The 24,289-nt window shown below is 38.3% G+C and overlaps 1 protein-coding gene across 3 annotated transcripts in view; it reads right to left on the reverse strand.

Annotated features, from left to right (window-relative positions):
* The window catches only part of LOC127410351 (rho-associated protein kinase 2-like), a 55,844-nt gene extending 34,056 nt beyond the window's left edge, over positions 1-21,788 (reverse strand). Inside the window, exons 1-8 of one of the 3 annotated variants that reach the window (XM_051645564.1) lie at positions 21,217-21,788; positions 13,803-13,884; positions 12,987-13,087; positions 8,065-8,202; positions 5,857-6,117; positions 4,658-4,802; positions 4,431-4,569; positions 1,639-1,730 (exon numbers count right to left, since the gene is read on the reverse strand). In XM_051645564.1, coding sequence (XP_051501524.1) covers positions 1,639-1,730; positions 4,431-4,569; positions 4,658-4,802; positions 5,857-6,117; positions 8,065-8,202; positions 12,987-13,087; positions 13,803-13,884; positions 21,217-21,315 — 1,057 coding nt within the window. In that variant the 5' untranslated portion in view covers positions 21,316-21,788. Of the gene's footprint in view, positions 1-1,638; positions 1,731-4,430; positions 4,570-4,657; positions 4,803-5,856; positions 6,118-8,064; positions 8,203-8,491; positions 8,642-12,986; positions 13,088-13,802; positions 13,885-21,216 lie in introns of those variants that run through there. The other 2 variants (XM_051645565.1, XM_051645566.1) reach the window with 2 other exon arrangements.
* Positions 21,789-24,289: the final 2,501 nt, after the last annotated feature.

Genomic DNA, 24,289 nt, shown 5'->3' on the forward strand with positions numbered 1-24,289 from the left:
TCTAATTAGAATTTTTGTAATATTTTAGGGGAAATTTGGAATTTACTTTCTTAAGGGGCGGTCCGACTAGGCTTTGAGAACGCACATTTGTTTTTGCATCCATCATGCAAAGCAGTTAACAAGACAAAACATACAAGCTGTGATTGGCCTTTTTGTATGTTTTGTCTTGTTAACTGTAATATACATCTTTACATGATGGATGCACAATTTTCTCCTGATTATGGTAATAATAATAATAATATACTATATTATTATGGTCATAATAATATATTTCAATAAAAATACTCACATGGTAGAAACCATAATAAAGAATGTTTAAACACAACACTACTTCAAAAGACATGTAAGACTGTGCTTTCTGTGTATATATGACTGAAATAACTTTCCTAGTCATCAGGATTGTAGCACGAGTGTGTGAAGTGCATGTCTGTAAGTGAGCGGAGAGAAAGAGAAGGAATTTCAGGATTTTTTAAAAATGTGCTTTAAATGCCTCTAGACATAAACTGAAGAGATATATATAAAAAAAAAAAAATAAATAAAAAAACTCAATTCAATTAAAAAAGGAAATCAATCAAATCCTCTCTTTAAATGAAAATAATGGAAGAATTAATTATATTCTAGATGTATATTTCATTATCATTCAGCACATACATGGTGTTACTAAAGCAATATTCCGGGTTCATACAAGTTAAGCTTAATCGACAGCATTTGTGTTACAGTGAAACACTTACTTTGGAAGTGAATGGGGCCAATCTACAGTATAAACGTTAAAATACTCACTATTTCAAACTCACAAGACATGAACAACATGATTTTAGTGTCATAAAATCGCTTACTAAACTTTTCTGTGTAAAGTTATAGACAATTTAACAACTTCGTTGCCATGATGATGTAATGTCAACAAACCCTAAAACCCTAATACGACTGTAAAAATGATGATTTAAACAACTTTACCTATCAAATAATACACAAGTTTTAACAGAAGAATTGATGTATGTGTTTTTATAAAATTATAAGCTTCACATTTCTGTCTTTAAACCCTCCAAAAATTTGGCCCCATTCACTTTCTTTGTAAGTGCCTCACTGTAACTTCGATTTTTTTCTTTTTTCTTTTCTTTTTTTAAAAAAAAAAAAAAGGAGAAACAAGTCAAAATTATTTTTTGTGGTAATCAACATTATTCCACAAATGCTGTTGATTGAGCTTAACTTATTTTATATTGATCCCGGAATATTCCTTTAAGTCACTTATTAGTTATGAATTAATAATAACACAATAAGGTTGTATACATTATTAGTAATTGCAATGTTTAAAATGAAAAAACAATGAACAATTTAACAGCATTAAGTAATCTTGGTTAATGTTAATTTCTACAGAAACTAATACATTTTTAACATTAAAGTTGTATACGTTAACGTTACATAAAGCACTTTAAATCAGCATGAACTAACAATGAACATTAGAATATTCATAAAATATAACCAAGATTAATATATGCTGTAAAAAAGAATTGTTTTGAAAGTTTATGATTCCTAATGCATTTGGAAAAGCGAATGTTTAAAGCCTTATTCTAAGTGTTACCAAATGAATGCATAAATGTGACTTTCACAATTCATGCTCACACCAATATTCACACTTACTGTCTCGTATGGTGTCAAAGGTCCACTGGTCATTCTTGAAGAAGGGGTGACATTTTATTTCATCCACTCCATTTCGGCCAAGCCTCACCTCCCTGAACATACCAAAACACTGGTCAACAAACTAAACACGCACACAGAGAGAACCGCAAGTGCTGTGACTGATCCTTTAAGTGATTTGTTTGAGTGTGTCTTAAACATTCAACAGTGAGTGAGTGGCTGATGGAAAATGGCAGAGCATGGATGAGTTGAGGAACATCAGCGACACACACACACACACACACACACACACACACACACACACACGGAGCAGCATCCAAAAATACAGAATAGTTGTTCCCCTCCCTATCCCCGCATCTGGACAGAGAGGGCTGCAGCAGTTTGGATTGCCACGTGTGGGACATTCCAACAGTCGGAAAGCAAAGGGAGGGGTGTGTGTGTGTTTTGCTTACATGAAAACAGAGCATAATAACACACACCCCCTCTCTAGATAACTGATCAGGAATGCCTCCTCTGGAAATAAAATGGTAACATTTTTCAATAAGTTTCTATTCATTATCATTGGTTTATGCATTAGGTATCATGAACTAACGCTGAACAATATCTTTTTTGAAGCATTTATTAAACTTTGGTAATAAAAATACAGTTGTTCAATGCTAGTTCAAATTAAGTGTTAATACAGTGCATCCGGAAAGTATTCACAGTGCTTAACTTTTTCCACATTTTGTTATGTTACAGCCTTATTCCAAAATGGATTAAATTCATTATTTTCCTCAAAATTCTACAAACAATACCCCATAATGACAACGTGAAAAGTTTTTGAAATCTTTGCAAATTTATAAAAAAAATAAATAAAAAAAAAGCCTCTCAAGGACATTCACAGAGTTGTCCCGGAGCCACTCCTTTGTTATCTTGGCTGTGTGCTTATGGTCGTTGTCCTGTTGGAAGATGAACCTTCGCCCCAGTCTGAGGTCCAGAGCGCTCTGGAGCAGGTTTTCATCAAGGATGACTCTGAGCATTGCTGCATTCATCTTTCCCTCGATCCCGACTATTCTCCCAGTTCCTGCCACTGAAAAACATCCCCACAACATGATGCTGCCACCACCATGCTTCACTGTAGGGATGGTATTGGCCAGGTGATGAGCGGTGCCTGGTTTCCTCCAGACAAGACGCTTGCCATTCAGGCCAAAGAGTTCAATCTTTGTTTCTCATGGTCCGAGAGTCCTTCAGGTCCCTTTTGGCAAACTCCAGGCGGGCTGTCATGTGCCTTTTACTGAGGAGTGGCTTCCGTCTGGCCACTCTACCATACAGGCCTGATTGGTGGAGTGCTGCAGAGATGGTTGTTCTTCTGGAAGGTTCTCGTCTCTCCACAGAGAAATGCTAGAGCTCTGTCAGAGTGACCATAGGGTTCTTGGTCACCTCCCTGACTAAGGCCCTTCTCCCCCGATCGCTCAGTTTGGCCGGGCGGCCAGCTCTAGGAAGAGTCCTGGTGGTTCCAAACTTCTTCCATTTACGGATGATGGAGGCCACTGTGCTCATTGGGACCTTCAATGCTGCAGAAATTTTTCTGTACCCTTCCCCAGATCTGTGCCTCAATACAATCCTGTCTCGGCGGTCTACAGACAATTCCTTGGACTTCATGGCTTGGTTTGTGCTCTGACATGCACTGTTAACTGTGGGACCTTATATAGACAGGTGTGTGCCTTTCCAAATCATGTCCAATCAACTGAATTTACCACAGGTGGACTCCAATCAAGTTGTAGAAACATCTCAAGGATGATCAGTGGAAAGAGGATGCACCTGAGCTCAATTTTGAGTGTCATGGCAAAGGCTGTGAATACTTATGTACATGTGATGTTTTTCGTTTTTTATTTTTAATAAATTTGCAAAGATTTCAAACAAACTTCTTTCACGTTGTCATTATGGGGTATTGTTTGTAGAATTTTTAGGAAAATAATGAATTTAATCCTTTATGGAATAAGGCTGTAACATAAAATGTGGAAAAAGTGAAGCGCTGTGAATGTAATTATAATTAATTAATTAATTTTCTTTATTTATCACACATTATACATATACAGTGAAAATCTTCTTTTCACATATCCCAGCTAGGCTGGGGTCAGAGTGCAGGGTCAGCCATGATACAGCACCCCTGGAGCAGATAGGGTCAAGGGCCTTGCTCAAGGGCCCAACAGTGGCATCTTGGCAGTGCTGGGGCTTGAACCCCTGACCTTCTGATCAGTAACCCAGAGCCTTAACCGCTGAGCTACCACACTTTCCGGATGCACTGTATGTACAATTTTTTTTTTTTAAATGTGTTGAAATTAACATTAACCAAGATTAATAAATGCTGTAAAAGTATTGTTCATTGTTAGTTCATGTTAACTAATGTTGTAAACTAAAGTTTACAAATGGAACCTTATTGCAAAGTTTTATCAAAAAAACTGCTTAAACCAGATGGTTTGCTGGTCTTAGCTGGTCTACCTGGTCTTACAATCTGGCAAAGGTGATCTTTAGCTGGTTTAGCTGGTCGGCCCACTGTTCTCCCTGCCTGATCAGCTGGCAAGTGCCCTAAACCCCTCAAAACCAGCAAACAGACCAGCCTGACCAGGCTGGGAGACCAGCTAATGTCAGCAAACCAGCGTAGCCTGGTTTGAGCTATTTTTTCCATCAGGAACATATATGTGGGCATGTGAGAGGGAGGAGAAAGACTCACTTAATATTTGAAACTCACTATATATTTGTTTATCTCTCTCTTCTGATTTTGTTCTCATTCTGACTTTGTGTCTCTCTCTCACCTGTCAGTCAGAAAGGCACAGATGAGGTCTTCGGCATCCTTAGACATTTCAATGTCATTTGGAAAAGTTAAGCTGTTTTTATGATCCATGATCTTTCCGTAGGTGCCCACCAGGGACTCGGCATAAAATGGTGTGTCACCTGCCCACAGAAGAATAAATATTTAGGATGCAGAGAACAGTAAGAGGAAAGGGCAGATGAGAATACAGAGAAAGTTTGTGCTACTCACCAACTAGCAGCTCATATATGAAAACACCCACAGACCACCAGTCACACTCGCGGCCATAGTAACCAGTCCCTCCTTGTGACATCAGAACCTCCGGTGAAATGTAATCAGGAGTCCCAACAGCAGTGTCACAGCGGACCATACCAGTCTTACACACACACACACACACACACACACACATACAGATAGATACACATTAATATAAACATGGGCACACACTAATTTTATTCAGTGTTTATTAAGTAATTTAAAGGTGAAATGTTTAATTTCTGAGCCACTAGCAAAAATATTGACTAAGCACTCCCCCGTCTTTCAATAGTCAGACAAAAAAATGCACTCCAGACTCAAGCCATTTAATATTACGCCAATGTTGCTGTGTTAGGCTGGTCAGGATGTGAAATAATGTTTTGAAAGAGCAACAGTGTCTACAGATTGTTAACTTATATTTGTCGCTGCATATTAAACCAAAATAGTTTTTTAAAAGTAAAAATGACACGCTTCACCTTTAAAACCACCTTATACATATCCACTGACAGGTATCAAGAATTTAAGCTGCACGTTATTATCTCTCCACAAGATGGCAGAGTTGACATAAGAATTCTCACAACAAGGGGTTCCTAGAGCTGCATCCCAATAAGCATACTTCTATGCACTAAAAGTATGTACTTTGCTGATTGTTGGTTAAGTAAATACTTTTGAGTACGTAGTAAGACAATGTGACAATCCTGGAACACACCACCACATTCTAAAATTCCTTTAAACCACAGATCCATTTATCACATACTATTTCCATTTGCATGTAAGCATTGCTATCAGTATCTAGCTAAATTCATTACCTTAAACGTGAAGTGACTAATTTCTGCACTACAAGCATTACCAAACACAATTGCAAAAAAAACAGAAAAACAAAAAACATTTTTAGAACACTTCCCCCATTTTTCATTGTGCTAACAAATTAAAAATAGAACCATCACAACATTAGCCAAAAAAGGATCCATGGGCTCACACTTGGGAATTCCACCAGAAAGAGCATATCACCAAGAGTGGCTTTGGCATAATAATGTTTTTTTTTTTTTTTTTTGGGACGCACTAATCCTAACCTTGTTTTCTACGCAGTGTGAAAAGTATACTAATTGGGATGTAGCTTCTTTCCTTCTCTCTCAACAAATCAGATTGTAATTGTCACACAACCCAGGACGCACCGAGTCCATCTTCATGCATGTTCCAAAGTCAGCGAGTTTAAGGTGCCCGTTGCGGTCTAGCAGCATGTTGTCTGGTTTGATGTCTCTATGGATGAAGCCCAGAGAATGGATAGCGTCCAGTGCAAGCACCACTTCTGCCGTGTAGAATCTAGCCCACTCTTCTGGGATGTCATAGTTGCTGGTCAGACTCACCAGGTCTCCACCAGGCATAAACTCCATCACCAAATAGAGGTACTTCTCATCTTGGAATGCACAGCACAGCTGTGTAGACAGAGAGAGAATGTGGTGAATATTAAATATTATATTTTAGTTGTGTCATTATATGCACTCTGAAGTCATTGCAGATCAGTTTAAAGACCCAACAAAATCAAATTTTTTGAAAGTTTCAATGGGACAAATCAAATTTTTGAAGGATATATTATGTCGTATCGCATTGGAAGACATGGATCAAACCACTCGTATGGAGTCATATGGATTACCTTTATGCTGCCTTTATGTCTTATGCTGCCTAAAAAAATCTAAGTTTGTGTTACGCAGAAGAAAGAAAGTTATAAGAGTTTGGGACAGCATAAGTGTGAGTAGATGATGACAGAATTCTCATTTTTAAATGAACTATTAGGGCTGGGAATTGACACAGACCTCCCGATTCGATATTACAACAATAATTAGTTGCCGACTCGATATATATTGCGATTCGTATTGCGATTTTATGTTATATTTAGCTGTGTTAACCCCCCTTCTTTTAAAAAGAAATGTTTATTGAAGAATAGTTTTGTCTTACATGACAATTCATGTGCGAAACTACCAATTTTCATAATCTATTAAAAATATATATTACATTATGAAAACAAAATATAATTATTTGACTTGACAAGCAAAATGGCATAAGATATTAAGTCTTGTTTTTAGAGAAATCTAACAAGATTAAGAGAAGTTTATGCTTAAAAAAAATCTGCTAATGGGATAAGAAAAATAAACCTATTTTCCCTTTGAATTGTTTATTTTTCTTAACCTACTGTGTTTTTTTTTTTTTCTCTTTTCTTGTTTTAATCATTAACATTACTATATTCAGTTAAAACAAGACTTTGATACACTACACCATTTTGCTTGTCATATAAATATATCTTGTATAAGTGTTCAGATATTTTTTTACTGGAAAACAAGACAAAATACTAATAAAGCTAAGCATAGCTATTTAACAGGGTAACTAACAGATGTTCAACAAGTAAATATGCTAAATAACTATAACGTATTATCGCATAAAAACTATCAAAGTAAGAAAAGTACGAAATAACAAAAGCTTCAATACAGAGTGGCACAAAACCGCTTATGCATATTCCGGATGCAGAATGACGCACTTTAATGTAACCAAAGCTCTTGGAGTCACAGAGCGATCCTCACTCCGCATTTAAAGCGCAATATACAAGTTGTAAACAGTTTGATGAGCCTTTGGTACTGCTAAACTATTAATAGAGTGTCGGACAGAATCTGCCGAATGACTAAAAATATTCTCCACAAAACCTCACAAATAAACCTGTTGATTTTGCATAATAACAGGAACATAGATCACAGCAGAGGATTTGACATCTGACAGTGAACAAGCGGCGCTTTGATGGCTGTAGCAGCGGTGCATTTAAGGACTAAACGTAAAGAACTAAAGAGACGAAACTCTCAGGGAGAAAACCTGTTCATGTGGAACTCTGCACAAATATAGCTTCCTATATCTATCAAAACTATTAAGCAAAACGGGTTAATTTTTTTAACTAAATTAAAAAAATATATTTTTCATCAGGAAGACGGTTAAAATCGTTTGTCTCAAGAACAGACTAAAAAAAATTCCCATCCCTATGAACTATCATTTTAATTTTGTAAACTTTTGGGAGTACAATAGGATAAAGATGGCCAATAGACAGACTAAAAGCCATAAAACTCCAATTGTGATTTCATGAGGTCTTTTGGGCACTTGAGGCAGCGAAGTTCTTCAACATAATGAGAGGCATTTATATGTTAAAATGTATTGCTTTAATGAAGTTCAATTTTAAAACCCTCAGATCTGTTTTAAGTTATGCTAAAGCACCATTTCCTTAGCTTTCATCTTAAAATTTGTCATGATCAAATTTTGGTTTCATGTTGTACACTAAACAATACAAAAAAATGTAAGACCACTTCAAGTACGTTTTCAGTTATGTATATGAAATTGAATCCCACCTGCACTATCCAAGGACTCTTAGAGAATGCCATGATGTCACGCTCCTCCCAAAAGAAGGCGGAGTCAGAGCGTTTGATCATCTCAAACTTACTGAGCTGCTTCATGGCATACACTTGCTGAGAGGCTTTATGTCGTACCTACATGAACAACATAAACAATCATATAAACAAGAACTGAAACAAGGCACATTCTGTAATATGTTGTTAGTTTGTAATGTATCTCATAGTTATATGTGTAAAGGCTTATGAACAAGAGTGAATGATTTGCCTACTTTAGAGGGGCCATATCTTTCATTTAATTATTTATTTATTTCCCTCTGAGGTCCATACATAGAGCTAATAGGACTTGATTTTTCAATCCTTATGGTAATTTGGCACTCTCGATGTTTTGCAGTGGGATTGGAGTGGTGAAAGGGAGGGTACGTACGTCATCGGGGTCGTCAGGTGGGCACCCTCCTTCTTTGATGTTTTGTTGATAAGCCCACGACATCTCCAGAGGGCTCAATGGTGATACCTGGCATCCCAGGTACATCCCCTTCAGTTCCATACCATCCAGTTTTCATCTTGCAGCCCAGTTATTGTCTTTCCTTTTAATCCAAATCCAATTGCTGCTTTTTTCTGCTGCATTTGACAAGGACTTGACTGCTTGTTGGAAGGAACGACCCCTCACTCCCATCTTCTTCAATAGACTGGTCACAGTTGTAGCAACAAATCCCCTGCATCCCACTTCTACAGGGAAAATCTTGGTCTCCCAGTTGTTCTGGGCAGCTTCAGTTGCCAGTTCAGAGTACTTGGTCTTTTTCCTCTCAAGCTTCTTCAACACCATCTTCCCACGGTACTGTTAATTCCACGACGTATGCCAGCTTGGCTGTTGTGGACCACAGGAACATCTCTGGCCGTAGTGTTGTAGTTACAATGTCTGGGGGAAATACAACCTTTTTTTTCCAAATCCACATCCATTTTCCAATCCCAAGCAACCTCCAGAATGCTTGCATCCATTGATGTTATATGGTGCTCTGGAGGTTGGCCTGCTGGTACAAATGGTGTGATGTGGACATTTCCTGCCAATGTTTGTGGGAGAGCACTTGTGGTGGTTCACCTCTGTTCCAAGACTGATGCTAGCATCTGGGAACTTGGTTATGCCGCCAAGTGTAACGTACTTAGGTGTGGCTTGTAGTGCATTCTGTTAAAATGTGCCTTAATGATGCAGGTGCTTGACAAAGAGAGCAAGCAGGGTCTTCTACCCACCACTGCTTCTGGTTCTGGGGTGTGGGCAGGAGGTCATAAGTGGCTCTGATGACAATACTTAGTCGAGATCACTCCATCATCCAGATGTCACGCCAGCTGAGTTTCCTCTTTTCCAGGCTCTACCAGTTAGTCCATTGGCCCTGCTTGGCCATTGCGACGGCCTTGGCGTGTCGCTCTGCCTCCTCCTGTCTTCTCACCTCCTCCACTACAAGCCATCTCTTCTGCACTGATGTTGCCTTATGCCATTGCGGAGCTTTTGGGAGGAGCCCGAGACCAGCTTTCCCATGTTGGACTTGGCCAACCACATCCCTGAAGTGAAGAACAGACTTAGCATTCTGAACAGCTTCAGATGGAGTCCACTTCCTCCCTGTTGCCACACGGGGGTCAGCTGTTCGAATAACAGCATCTTCAGATTCAGCGAGGGTCATGATCAACCTTGCTTTGGTGTATTTGAATTCTTCCACAAGGCTTGCAATTGGTAATTCCAATTTGCTGTTCCTGTACAGTCCGACAGGACTGCTTGAGTTTTCCTGGCAGCAATGTCTTGCTGATGCTGGTTATGTGTGCGATGGTATCCTTTTTGAGTTGTTCTAACTGTTCTGTGTCCTTGAGCTTTGCGTCATACCAGCAGCCCAAGCTCTTCACTGGCATGTCTGAAACAGTTGGGACAGGTATTCCATCAATATGAAATCTTTGATCCGTGACTTGACCTTTGACAATGGAGATGCTTCTGCACTTGCTGGGCTTTATCATCATCCTTGCCCATGTGATGTTTTGGTGAAGCTTTTCCAGAAGTCTCTTGGTACAGGGGACAGTTGTCGTCAGTGTTGTTATATCGTCCATGTAGGCTCGTATCAGTGGTAATTGCTGACCAAGCTGCAGCCGTTCCCCTCTCACAACCCATTTTGAGGCTCTGATAATGAGTTCCATTGCCATAATGAAAGCCAATGGAGAGATGGTGCACCCCACCATGATGCCTACTTACAGTGGTTGCCAAGCTGTGGTGAAGTCTGATGTTGTGAGACAAACTTGCAGTTCCTGGGAGTAATGTTTTACCAGATTTGTTATTGTTGCAGACACCTGAAAGAATTCAAAAGGAGTCCACAATAGGGAATGAGGAACTGATCCATAGGTGTTGGCCAGATCAAGGAACAAGACATGCAGATCCTTTCCTTCTTGCTTAGCAGTCTGGATTTGATGCCACATGACACTGTTATGTTCAAGGCATCCCAAAAAGCTTGCTATGCCAGCCTTTTGGATTGACCTATCAATAAAATGATTTTGTTTCAGATACTTTGAAAGTCTTTACACAACATGCTGAAAAAGATCTTGCCTTCGATGTTCAGCAGGTTTATTTGGCGAAACTGTTCAATGGTGGACAAATTCTTTTCTTTTGGAATCAGCACTCCCCCCGCTCTTCACTAGGCTTTGGGAATAACTTGCTTTTTCCACGCAACCCTCATATTTCTCCAGAGGAATTTTCGAACATCCGGAGTGTTCTTGTAAACACAATACGGAACACGGTTAGGGCCTGGTGCTGAGGCCGATTTTGCTTTCTTAACTACCTCTTTCACCTCAATCAGCTTGGGAGGGCTAATGTTAAATTGATTTTGAGGGGGTGAGATTGGTGGGATGTCAGCTGGGACAAGTATCGGTTCGTCTTTTAGCTCATCATTGTGAATGGATCTGAGATGTGCTTCCACCTCCTCTTTTGACACTTTTAGGGATCTGCTTTTCACTTTTGTGTAAATGCCTTTCACAAATTTAAAAGGATCTTTATAGAAGTCTGTTCTTTCTTTTTCTTTCTTTTTGCGTCGTTTCCTTAGATTCTCTGCTCTACGCAGCTTCAAAAGCCTCTGTTTTAGGTCCTCTTGAAGGAGGTTGATGCCCTCCCTTTCTTCTGCTGTTGCTTTTTTCCACAACTTCTTCAAGCCTCTTCTTTCTTTAACAAGTCGTTGGATTTCCTGGAGACGACGGGTTTTGGGGGAGGAGGCATATCTTTCCTGCTGATTTGTTCCTCCTCTCCAAATTTGTATTTTCCATAGCTGTAGGCTAGGTCGTCTATATTCTCTAACTTCTTTTCTGCTGATTCCTTGATGCCACTTAAGATCAGGCTCACGTCGGGGGGCCTGGGTGGCTCAGGGAGTATTGACACTGACTACCACCCCTGGAGTCGCGAGTTCGAATCCAGGGTGTGCTGAGTGATTCCAGCCAGGTCTCCTAAGCAACCAAATTGGTCCGGTTGCTAGGGAGGGTAGAGTCACATAGGGTAACCTCCTCGTGGTCGTGATTAGTGGTTCTCGCTCAATGGGTTGCGTGGTAAGTTGTGCATGGATCGCGGAGAGTAGCATGAGCTTCCACATGCGGAGTCTCCACAATGTCGTGCGCAATGAGCCACATGATAAGATAAACAGATTGACTGTCTCAGAAGTGGAGGCAACTGAGACTTGTCCTCTGCCACCCGGATTGAGGTGAGTAACTGCGCCACCACAATGACCTACTAAGTAGTGGGAATTGGGCATTCCAAATTGGGGAGAAAAGGGGATATATATATATATATATATATATATATATATATATATATATATATAAAGATCAGGCTCACATCTGCATTGATGATTTCCCACTCCTTGCTGTTAGATTTTGGCCATTTCACCAACGGCTTACACCCTTGCATGTTCTCCACTTTGCAATGTGCATGGTTGTGTCTTGGACTGTTGCTTATACTGAAACTTCTTCCACATCCTGTAGGGTGCTGATGCTCTGTGGACTATGGGTTTCTGCCTGCTGCTGAGTTTCCTCCGACTGATTCGACCTTCCTCTTAACAGAATCTGGTCAATGCGGGGCCCTGGGTTAGAGATTTTCAAACATTTCTTCCGTCCTTGATGAATTTTAAGACCACGAGTTGATGTTACTTTCGTCCAGCCACACCTACAGATCTGAAGAACATGTCCAGCAGCTGGTTTCTCAAGAGTATTGCCATTTTCTTGATTCATTGTCATGTCCATGCCAAAATTCGTTACCGGGAGGTCAGTCCGAGAGTCTACTTGCGCCCCTGCTCTCGCAGACTCTGGGGGTATTCTTCTCTTTGAACTTTCTGTGGCCAAATGAGGGTGGCTCTTGTGCCTTAACAGGATGACAGAGCCTGCTGATATGGGTAGCTAGCCCATAACATCCCTGTTTGGGTCTATTTCCTCCTGTCAGCTCTCTCTCCAAGCTGTAACACGGTCTTTCCGTTGTCGTCATATAATGTTAGTAAAAATTATTTTGTTTAAAAACAAATGTTTTATATGACAATTTTCCATGCTTTCTCCGACCCTTAGAATTAAACGGGACATTTATTTATTTATATTGCAGCTGCACCTTTAAATATTCTGTACAACAGATCACATTTTATTTGTCTGACTGACAAGTAAGGCACTTTCAGTTTCCTAAAAGACAAAATATTATATGCATTACACCAGGACTAAAAAGCACACATGCTCTGTGTTGTTGCAGGTAAGTAAGAGCAGGTAGAACATGTACGCACATGCCTCACAGACATTTACACACACAGACAAAAGGCTATGCCTGAGGACGAACAGCAGATAACAAGGGAAGACTCTCACGTCTCGCGTCAGGACACACACCCCCGTAGTCATTGCCACATATTTCCTGGCACACAATCACTTACCAGCTGCACTGCGCCAAAAGCTCCACGACCAATCAGCTTGACTCTTTCAAAATCATCCATCTTAACCTGCAATTCCCTGAGGTGGCCCACATCCTTTTCATCTATAGACATTATATAACACATTTTACATGAATAAAGTTTTACATTTAATAAACATACTAACACAACAGAACAAACTGTACTCAGTAATTTTTACTCCTAAAAGAAATGCATCAAAGTCTACTAGAAATTCAACTGAAATATTTGACATACATGGATGATATGCTATTACTTTTTTATATGGTTAGAAAAAAACACAAAAGAAATGTATGCCCATGAAAATAAATTACAGGGGGTAAAATATTGCCCCTTAATAAAAAAGTGTTTGACTGATATGTGCTTTTCAATGGCAGAAACCAATATAATTTGATTCAATTAATTATAGTTAAATAATGCATATTAGGCATACACAAAATTGCTGAAATTAAATGACTTTTTTTCCACAATGAAGTTTCCTAAAAGAATGAAAACACAAAACGTTTATTCCACATTGACAAGGCTACCAGCAGATTTTGGATATGCATTAATATATCCATATATTGATATGAAAACTCCTGATATATCGATACGTAGGCAGATATAACGGTCTATCAGAAATTCATTAATATGCCAGTAAAAAACATAAGCTGTATGTTATGGATATAAAGCTATATAATAAAGGTAGAAGTGATACAGTATGTATGTGTATCACATACAATACATTTTCAGAGTTAATTCAACAAAAATCACAAGTGACATTTTTCTTGTGTGACAGTATTAACTTCAAGATAGACTTACATCGGTTTAAAAAGGCATCTATGTTTTTGTTCTTTCTCAGTGCGGGATGGTTCAGATCAAGGGCCAGAGCAGTTACTGAATCCTGCAGAGGACAAGAGCAAATATCATTAAAAAACATTTATATATATATATTATTTTTAGAAACTCAGTTACAGACCCATTTCTGTTGCTACGATGGGCTTTCTACTTTATTCACACAGTAAAAATACACTTGTTACTCTCCTTCAAGCCCAGAACTAAGCTCACTCTGACAGACAGTCCTATTGTGTCTTTTAACATTGGACATAAACAAAAGATGAGATTTAGAAGTGGGATTAGGCCTATTAGGCCTTTTTTAGAGTCTTAGTGAGTATTATTTGTTGAGGATAGTGGGAATAAAACTGAATGATCCTGGAAATGTCCTTAAATATCCCCTAAATACACACAGTGACACTGCAGAGCTAAAAATACATACAAAACCAGCTGCTGACACAGACCCCATCCCCCTAACATTCCCAACCCAGACACTTCCATTTGCCCGTCATCCAACCAACATCAGTGTCAGGCTGTACATAAAAAGGTTAATAATTCTGTTTTGCTGTAACGGAAATAAGACACACAACTAATCCAGGGCTCAACAAAAAGAATGGCCTGATGGCCTGGGGGCCAGTGTGAGTTTTTCGGGCCGGTTGACGGAACTGTCACTTGTCCTATTGGGCTAGTGCTGCGCCGTCATAACATATCATGTTCATTGATCATGTACATGTGTTTTTATGCCTTGTAAACATAAAAATTTGGTTTTGTGTGTGATGTTCTGAACTTTGTTATCGTAAATTCTGCTGATACACACACACTTACACAGGGAGTTCTACTGTAACACAAAACTGCCTCTATCTCATGTTCAAATAAAAACACACTCCCCGAAAACACACACACACAATAAACAATGACAAAATCCTGTTTTCCTTGTACTGAGTCAGCCCACAATACGATGCTGAAAAATGCAAACACACACGCACACACAGTGGGCTGAAGCCAACTATCTCTCTCCTCAATTGAAGGATGTGACCTCAGCTTCCTTTATGACATTTCCCCTGGTAACAACGGGGGGGGGGGGGTGTAAGCAGGACAATATGGCTCTGCATTCAGTATATTGATGCAGATGCTAATGAAATATAATTGGTCATGAAACTAATTATAAAAGTGATCATACAATAAGGAAGGATTATTAGGATGCTCTAAGGATTTAATTTGTTATACAAACATTACTATGAAACAGGAACTCCACACTGCATGACTTGGGTTGGTGATATTGATATCATGAACTAAAATGAAGCTGTGTCTGACTTGGAATTTGGAAAAGTAAGAAATGGAAAAAGGTAAGCCTCTGGATGAAAGAGGAACAGAACTTAAGAAATTGGTCATCATTTATCACCCTCATGTCGTTCCAAACCCATATGACTTTATTTCTTCTGTAGAACAAAAAAGGTGTATTTTTGAAGAATTTCATGGCCATTGTTTTCCATATAATGAAAGTGAATGAGGACTCACGCTGTCAAGCTCCAAAAATAAAATAAAAATAATAATAATTTTAAAAAAATACAATAAAGGTATCATAAAAGTGGCCAGTAAGGCTCATGCTCTGTGTTCCAAGTCTTCTGAAGTTATAAAATTCCTTTGTGTAAGAAAAAGAGAGTCATTATGTAAGGGAAAATGTACAGTCAGCCGTTTGACTGTACATTATCCCGCTTATTACACGACTACTAACCAAATAAATAAATAGACTTACAATATTGATTTGCATTGACATTATGTAATTATGTGAGAAAAAAGAAAACAGCTGAATTCCACCTCCAGTTTGCGTCGGAGTTCTGTTGGTGTTTATTTTGTTAAAATGACCGTCTGACTGCTCATTATCCAGCTTATTACAAGACTGCTTGCCAAAATAAATATTAAACATTGATTTGCTTTGAAATTATGTTATTATGTTAGAAGAAAGAAATTGCTGATAAGCTGAATTCCACCTCCAGTTTGCATCAAAGGTCTGTTGGTGTTTATTTATTTTGTAAATAATGACCGTCTGACTGCTCATTATCCGGCATATTAGAAGACTATTCGCCAAATTAATAAATAAATGGACATGAAATATTGATTTGAGTTGAAATTATTTTATAAGCTTACTTGTAGAAATCGCACAGTGATCCGAGAAGTATGAAAATGACTCGCAATACCCTGATGAATGATCTGATATGACTTAATCCCCGGATATGCAGTTATTATTCAATAATATCAGATCGCTAGATGGCGCCTTTGACCAATCAAAATTGAGTATTCCAGACACCTGTGTAATAATAATCACCGGTAATCTTTCCCTCCAGAGTGCTGTTAACTCCTGTTGATCTGGTATTGGAGCTGATCCGGTACTGGATCAGTCCGATTTGTGAAAAATCATTCAGACCAGTTCTGTGAACTGATTTATTGAAAAGATCCAACTCAAAATAACAATTTGTTCACAAATCGAACACTGCCCCTTCTCTAGTCTCAAAAATGCACCAAGGACAGCTAGGGAGAATGTACAGATAGTCAGTGAATAACAACTTAAGTTTCGATCCGATCCTCGCAGAAAAATATCGTATGGCTTCAGAAGACTTGGTATATTATGTCCACGTCGAATGGACCACTTTTATGATACATTTATGGTGCAATATGTCATCTTGACAGGCCAAGTTCTCATTTACTTTCATTATATTGAAAAGATTGGCCAATATATTCCTTGCAAATTCAACTTTTGTGATCCATGGAAACAAGAAGGTCACATGTACAATATTTGAGGATATGGTTGAGTAAATAATGCCAATTTTTTTTTTTTTTTGGGTGAACTATTCTTTTAACATGGGCTACTATGAGCAATATGTTTGACTATGTTACTGAGAACTGACTTATCATGCATGGCTAAGCAGCAGAGGTGGTAAGTGGATGTCTCTATGTAAACCTGCTGTGGAATGAAGCAGCAGGGATTTAGTTAGGTTTTACCCTGGGCCTCCCATAGTCGGCGTGTGGCGCACGCATGTTCACACACCAAAAATACTTCAAACAATACCTTCAGTGCTTGTTCGTAAATAGCTATTATTTTCTATTTACGGAACAGTTAAATATGCAATGTTACCATCTAACTTTCCATTAGAGAAATGAAAGTGTGTGTCTGTGTGCACTGGCGAAGAACTGGGGGAGATAGTGAAGGGGGTGATTTGATCCACCCCATCAAGCATCTGTCCTTGTTTATGCTTTTTTATCAATGCTGAAAATAATTTAGTATGAGATACCTTGCAATAGTGTTACTGTGAGTCTGTCATAATCAGACAAAAAACTGAATTACACCCTCCATTGTACGAGTTGGTATCGCCCAACTAGTGTCGCGCAATCCCTTTCTAGCATAGACGGTGGTGTCACTTGGTACCTGTTACTTTTCTCAGCACTGGCCAGGATGGGCCAATTACAGTCGTTTATTATTACTGGCTTAGGAACATTCTGAGATTTAAATGCAAAACAGTGTGTTGACGGTGCTGTTCTGCTCACTACAATTGTACAGAGTGGTTATTTGTGTTACCGTAGCCTTTCTATCAGCTCGAATCATTCTGACCATTCTCCGTTGACCTCTCGCATTAACAAGGCATTTCCATCCACAGAACTTCCGCTAACTGAATGTTTTTTGTTTTTGACAACATTCTGAGTAAACTCTAGAGACTGTTGTGCCTGAAAATACCAGGAGATCAGCAGTTACAGAAATACTCAAACCAGCTCGTCCTTCACCAACAATCATGCCACAGTCAAAATCATTGAGATTACATTTTTTTCCCCATTCTGATGGTTGATGTGAACATAAACTGAAGTTCCTGACCCGTATCTGCATGATTTTATGCATTGCAATGCTGCCACACAGTTGGCTGTTTAGATAATCGCATGAATAAGTAGGTGTACAGGTCTTCCAAATAAAGTGCTAAATTAGTGTATATTTGAAGTGAAATATGTAAAAAAATACATCTTTAGGTGTATAAAGCACACATGCACCTTAAGAAATATGACAATTTATATGACAATTAATCGTGAAAGTCCTAAAAAAGACAATTAATCGTTGTAGCCCTAAAATAGACAATAGATAGATAATAAATAGACAATAGATAATGCTGAGGCGGATTTCAGTTCAGGCAATTATCAGTTTTTATTAAAAAATAACTATCCAGTGTAAAATGTATCCAAAGGGATATAAAACGTTCTGAGATTTAAATGCGGATGCATGGAGGATTCGGTTTTCAGAGCTTCAAGCGGAAAAAACTTTGTGTCTCACAAGACAAAGTCAGTGGCTGACAACAAGTGCAATTTCGGTCTGTAGGTCTGTTACCCATGTAAAACTTTCGCATGAATTTAGAAAACATTAAATATATCACATGAGTCATATGTGGAGTCAGTTAAGATGTTAAAGGCGTCCATAGAAATTATTTTTCAGGGTGAGGAAAGCAGACAGGCATTTCAGATGAGCAGGTAAAAGAATTGTAATTTTCTGAAAGGGTTCATGTTTTTCTGAAACCTTTTTCGAATGTTTGATATGATTCACAGTGTATAAATATTAAAGAGTATGCAATGAATATATTTTTCATTTATCTGTGCATTAAAGCTACACTATGCAACTTATGGCCCTCTAGCGGTTGAAGCATAAAACTGCAGGTTACTTGTGGAGGAACATTGTTTTGGAAATTACGTGAGTTGGGCTTTGCCTCCGCTCTTCTGCACGGATGAATCTGATGGTCTGAGGAGTAACCATGGTTACAGGTGATCATCTTATCAGAACGAATGTCACTAACGACAACAAAACTCACCCCCCTCCCCTCAAATTTTTTTTTTAAATTAAAAAAATTACAAAAGGAAGAGAAAGACGGATATCTGAAAATATGTCTTATGAGCAGATAAGTAGCATATCTTTCGCTGTTGTTTTGACTTGTTGAAAACTAAATAGTGTTACAAAAGTTAGGCAACAAGGACATTAGACATAACAATTGCTACTCATATCAGATAAAAATGGTTGAAACTATTATAATTTAGCTAGCAGGCAAAAAACTGGTTTAGAGATTGGCATTGTTACCAGCATAAAAGTTAAATTTTTTCCATTGTCCTTACTCGAAAATGAAATAGAAAGCACTGCAGTATCACAATCCATAATAAAATGCCCCTTTAGAGTGGCTAACGTTATCCAATGAACTACCGCACTAAGAGAGCTACCTGGCTCACTATTGGTCCAGTAACATATCTTACCTGTCCAGCAAGAGCATTGAGAAAGGAGAGGAGTCAACAGCCGCCATTGTAAACAACTAGCTGCTAGCATGCTACTTAGAGGATTGCGCTAATTTTACAATTCCCAGAAATAAAATAAAACCAACAAAGTATCCAAAGAGGATCACCCATTTCACAAATGTGTGTGTGTGTGTGTGTGTGTGTAACTTCATCGGGAGACACGCTTTGAGTTTTCATCGCATCTGTACTGTTTCTACTGTGTGACTATACAGAAAATAAAGTGATTTCTGGTTTACTACATAATTTTTTTCCTTTGATGATGGATATAAATAATCAGATGTTTATCGAGAGTGGGTAACTGAACTCTATTATACACTAAGCCGTCATGAAATCTAGTTTACATGAGGGAAGTATTGTGACCTCCGTCGTTTTTGATGATTTTGTTGTTGTTGTTTATACTGAATCGCGTGTTCCAACCTTGTCAGAAGAAAAATGGTCGATATTAGATTACGTCACTACGGTGGTAACTTTTGGCAATGCGGATGCAACAGGGGAAAAGACTCCTCCGGTGTTCCGTTCATCGTAAGAGTTCTCATCTAGAAAGTTACTAAAAGAAAAATACAGGACTGTAGGTGGTAAGTAATCACTGTGGCTCCATGGTGCTATCAAAACATTGCTCTGTTTGTTTGAGCATCCCGACCAGTACTGCAAGTCGCTTTGTATAAAAGCATTTGCTAAATAGCTAATTAACAATAGGCAGACATCTGTGATATATTTCAACTACATTGCTGGGTGAAGAATCGTCCAGAGAATGCAGGGAGTGCCCACTTTCAATCTTGTTAAAATATGCAGTGCTTTTCTGGAATGAGGGTTTTTTTCTACAGAGGATGATGGGTAATAAGGTAAGTGATTTCAATTGTATATGAAAAGTCACAACAGAAATGCATTGTAGTCATTCTCACCTTGTAAAGCTTGCTCGGCAAGTCCTCACATTCCCCCCTAAACCAACCAGACTGAATGAAGTTGTAAGGTGTCATTACACATTTTAAAGCTACTTCCTGCCCTCTAATGATATGGGTGTACTAATGATATACGAGGCCTGGTGCTTTAGGCCTGGTCAATATACACTTGCACAGGCACACAACATGCTGTATTTGGGGAAAATAAGATCATCAAAAGACAACTGCATTACTGTGGAGGAGGGTGTGTTCACAGCACACTGATGAGAGATAAGATACATGAACATCAACATAATCTTCTTGGACAAATGTCCACTCATTTGTTTACACCCTTAACATACAGTATAATGTGCTTTTGTTTAGCGTTGTACAGCCTGTTTGTGTATAAAGACCTTTTTGAAAAAGCAATCATATAATATTTTTGAGGTCATTAAAAATACATGTGCCTGGGTGGTCTTCCTCCACAAAAGTGCATGTTTAAATATGGAATCATTAGACACACTGTGTCAGGTTTGACGTTTAGCAATGTTATGAGACACACAAGAACCTGATGCAGAGTTTAAAATGGCACACTAACATAGTACTCATTCTATTTCAATGGCATGAAATTGCATCGTTTTTGTAGACCTTTTGACTTTAGTCCATTTCCACTTCAGCAGAGGGTAGAATTTTCTGTGAATAATTACTTAAATTTGTGGTCTGTTCCTCACACAAAGCAATCAAGTAACTACAGAAGACTTGATAGCCCCGGTCCCCATTCACCGTCATTATATGGAAAAGAACGGCCAGGATATTCTACAAAAAAATTCACATAGGTTTAGAATTTTCCTTTTTGGGTGCATTTTTTCATTTATTATTTGAGAAATATATAATTAAAAATTATGCAATCTTTATAAACACCCTCTGCAATGATCATGGGGGCCCATAGAGTTCATTTGAATAATAATAAAGAAAAGTACAAAATTTATCTGTTTCATAAAAGGGCCTTGCGCCCACCACCTGGTGTCCCCTTTTTTAGCAGTATAATTGAGAAATCCATATATTAAGGTATGATCTCTATTGCTTAAATAAGGTACATTTTATCAATGTCTACATCACAGCAAAACATTACAGACAAAAAAAACTTTGTTCAGTTTAAAAACACTACTTTTAAATATCATCCCATTACCATGACCCTTTAACAGCCTTACCAGTAAACTCTCCAAATTCAACACTGATCGTTGGTCCTTGATCAGTGACTCCAACTTTCTCACCCGGGCTTCTAGTCTCTTTCCTGCTCCGGTTGACATTGCGGCAGCTCGGTGTTGTGGAGGTCCCGGTAGACATCAGACTGCACGCCGCGATTATTAGACTTCAAAAGCCTGAATCAAACTTGTCACTGCTTGCCGTAATCAAACGCGATCGACAGGCAGGGAACGCACTTTAAAACTCACCGGTTCTGGTTGAAGGATTTCCTCAGAAGCCCAAAACTTAATGAACATACGGAATAAAATTGTTTGGTGTATTATTCTGAGGAAATGCCACTGGTTTTCCCAGTGGTTGTGCCAAAAGGATAAAATCGAAGGTTGTCACCCACGCGCTCAGAAAGTCGAGTCGCTCTCTCTCTCTCTGACCCGCTCTGGTTCAAAGTTACAGTGGGGAGAACAATTCGTGGACGATATATGTAGAAATCAAGCGCTTTGTCTTTTTGACTCTACTGCTTTTTTGAGTAAATGAAGCAGAGGGGCAGTAAAGCATAAATCTGTACGCAGTGTGTTCTTTCTTTGTTGTATTGCGTGTCCCTCCCCTGCGGGCACTGGAATTCTTTGGATCTTATCTAAGCCATCGCTTTTACCGGCCTACCGTCACAGTCTAAATTCAACTCGATATACTAGACTAGCTATATTTAGCCGGTTAAACACATTTTTTTATTTATTTATTTATTTATTTATTATTTTTTGACAATTATGGATGGTAAGATTATTCTAGAGTGCTGTTTTCAGTCCACTGTAAATCTGTGCACTAAATAAAAATAAATAAATAAAAAAGGCATAAATGAGAATTATACGCATCTTTACAATGGCCTTGCTGACATATTATATTCTAAGCTATTTTAATAATAATACAAAGATTCCCCCCTATATATATATATATATATATATATATATATATATATATATATATATATATATATATATATATATTCTCTGATCATTTACTTACCCTCATGCCATCCCAGATATGTCTGACTTTCTTTCTTCTGCAGAACTCAAACGAATATTTTTAGAAAAATATCTCAGTTCTGTAGGTCCATACAATGTATTTGAAAGGGGTCTAAAACATTGAAGCTCCAAAAAGCACATAAAGGCAGCATAAAAGTAATCCATAAACTACAGTGATTTAATCCATGTCTTCTGAAGTGATCCAATCAGTTTTGGGTGAGAACAGACCAAGATGTAACTAGTTTTTCAATGTACATCTTGCAGTTTTGTAGCACGATCATGATTTCAAGCTCGATTTCACTTCCTAGTGCTTGACGCATGCGCAGATCGCTAGATGGTGCTGTGTAATCGAGCCTGAAATCATGAGTTCAGTTCATTATTGCCATTATTTATCAGACACCATTTGTTTTTGTTGTGTTTTTTGCTTTTTCTTTTTTTTTTTTTTTTTTTTTTTTTTTTACCAATCAGTAAACGTTTATCAGATTCCGTTGTTGAAAAATTATTTCGAGGGTGAGGGCTCTTGTAGATGGCTGTGGTTTCAGGTCATAAACAGAGCTGACTAGACTGAGGAGATCATTTCAACTTATGGCTTTGCAGTGAACATTTATAGCAAACATTATTACAGGTATGTTATTAACTCATATCTCATATCATAGCTAAGAGTATTTGAGCATTTATGATGGTTTTGTGTTGTACTTTCATTTAATGGTCTACTCTGTCAAATCTAACACAACAGTTTGCCGGCTTTCTGCCGCCACTTACGTCCGCAATGCGCTGAAAATAGCACAGATGGACGTAAAAACGCATTTGGTGTGAACGGCCTCTAATCCAGCAATGAGAATATAGCACTGAAGAAAAGGTAAATTATTATTCTGTATTGATGTTTAAGACGAGGACTGCTTCACACAGACAGTAAGTAGTGTCGTGTGAATGGAAAACAGTTGACACAGTTTGCAATTTATGAAGCACAACAGAAGACAAGGCACATGACGTCTCTTATCAGCCAACAGCCATTGATTGTCGATAAAGAAAAAGAAGTTTAAATTATCAGTCTGAATACCAGTCTTAATTTTTAAAAATAAATATTTAATCATAATATTAGGCTATTAGTTGTAGGCCTGCCCTATAGATCTTCCTCAGCTTGCTCTACCTACAGTTCAAGTGTCCATAGAGGGCTTATGGCAATGCCAACATCTGAGGAATGAGGAAGCTGCTTTGTTATGTCTCAGAAAAGTGTCTTTAGGGCATGGCCTGCATAATCTATTTCTATGGAACCGGCAAGAGAAATGTGATTTTATTCACCATTATTTGAATTTAAAACTCCCTCTCACATTCGGAATTCAAAATCTTTCTGTTGTTGTGTCCCTCTGTGGTTACTAGTTTAATTTCCAGTGTTTGTGTGTGTATGTGTGTGTGTGTGTGTCATAATGAGTGAGATCAAATTGAAGCAGGTAAAAAAAGTTTCTTTCAAATTTCTCGCCAAAAATCCTGTTTTTGTCACTATCAGGATGTGCTACCAACACTATATTCGCATAGTTTTAGGTTTGGGGTAGGGTTAGGGCTTAGTACAGCCTCACAGTATATCACACTATCTGATAGCACATCCTGATAGGTATTATCTGCCGGACAAGATGTGCTACATAGGCTTTTAACATATTTCATGCGGTTGTAGTACGTACTGACAGGTTTTTCCGTGCATCCCGACATAATGCTACCCATGTTTTAATGTTACATATCACTGTTTTTACTGCTGGTAGCACATCCTGAGCAGCTAACACAGATTGTCAGAGCACCGGCTAAAAATGGAGGTTAGAGCCGGTGGCTGCAGTCAGTTTTAAAGTGAATAAAGTCAATAAATAATGTTGTGTTTACTGAACAGTATATAGACGTATATAGGATTACAGAATTAATATAAAAATTGAGAAATAGTTACCGCCTGCCTTACTCATAACATTAGTTATCTGATAGCTCAGCTTCAGCTAACTATAAAGTTAAATTGTTAGTCATCTGAATGCTTAAAATGTATTATTAAGATAAGAATAATAAAACATCTTCATCCCAA

Source organism: Myxocyprinus asiaticus, chromosome 19 (genome assembly GCF_019703515.2).
Source record: "Myxocyprinus asiaticus isolate MX2 ecotype Aquarium Trade chromosome 19, UBuf_Myxa_2, whole genome shotgun sequence".
Taxonomy (NCBI): Eukaryota; Metazoa; Chordata; class Actinopteri; order Cypriniformes; family Catostomidae; genus Myxocyprinus; species Myxocyprinus asiaticus.